Genomic DNA, 366 nt, shown 5'->3' on the forward strand with positions numbered 1-366 from the left:
GGACTCGCAAGGCAACATCTATGCCCGGGGTGCCCAGGACATGAAGTGTGTCTCCATCCAGTGAGTGGAGGGCTGGGCACAGCATGGGGATGCTTCTGAGTGATGCAGGACAGGATGCCACAATCCCCGGGGTCTCTGGGGCTGAGGGTGCCACCGTTTGACCCCTCCTGGGGTGGCTCAGAGCACGCCAGCCCCTCTCCTCGGTGATGCCCACCTTCTCCCCGCAGGTACCTCGAGGCCATCCGGAGGCTGAAGGCAGAGGGAAAGTGTTTTGCCCGCACCATCCACCTCACCTTTGTGCCTGGTGAGTCCCCAGGGTGTCCCCTCTCGGGGGTCAGGAGGGGCTGGCAGCTGGATGCTCTGGAG

The 366-nt window shown here is 63.9% G+C and overlaps 1 protein-coding gene across 1 annotated transcript in view; it reads left to right on the plus strand.

Annotated features, from left to right (window-relative positions):
- The window catches only part of ACY1 (aminoacylase 1), a 3,854-nt gene that overhangs the window by 1,754 nt on the left and 1,734 nt on the right, over nt 1–366 (plus strand). Inside the window, exons 4-5 of the mRNA XM_010289260.1 lie at nt 1–60; nt 228–304. The exon at nt 1–60 is cut by the window's left edge and continues 26 nt beyond it. Of these exons, the coding sequence (XP_010287562.1) occupies nt 1–60; nt 228–304 (137 nt within the window). The remainder of the gene's footprint in view (nt 61–227; nt 305–366) is intronic.

This window comes from Phaethon lepturus, unplaced genomic scaffold (assembly GCF_000687285.1).
Source record: "Phaethon lepturus isolate BGI_N335 unplaced genomic scaffold, ASM68728v1 scaffold42476, whole genome shotgun sequence".
NCBI classification, from domain to species: domain Eukaryota; kingdom Metazoa; phylum Chordata; class Aves; order Phaethontiformes; family Phaethontidae; genus Phaethon; species Phaethon lepturus.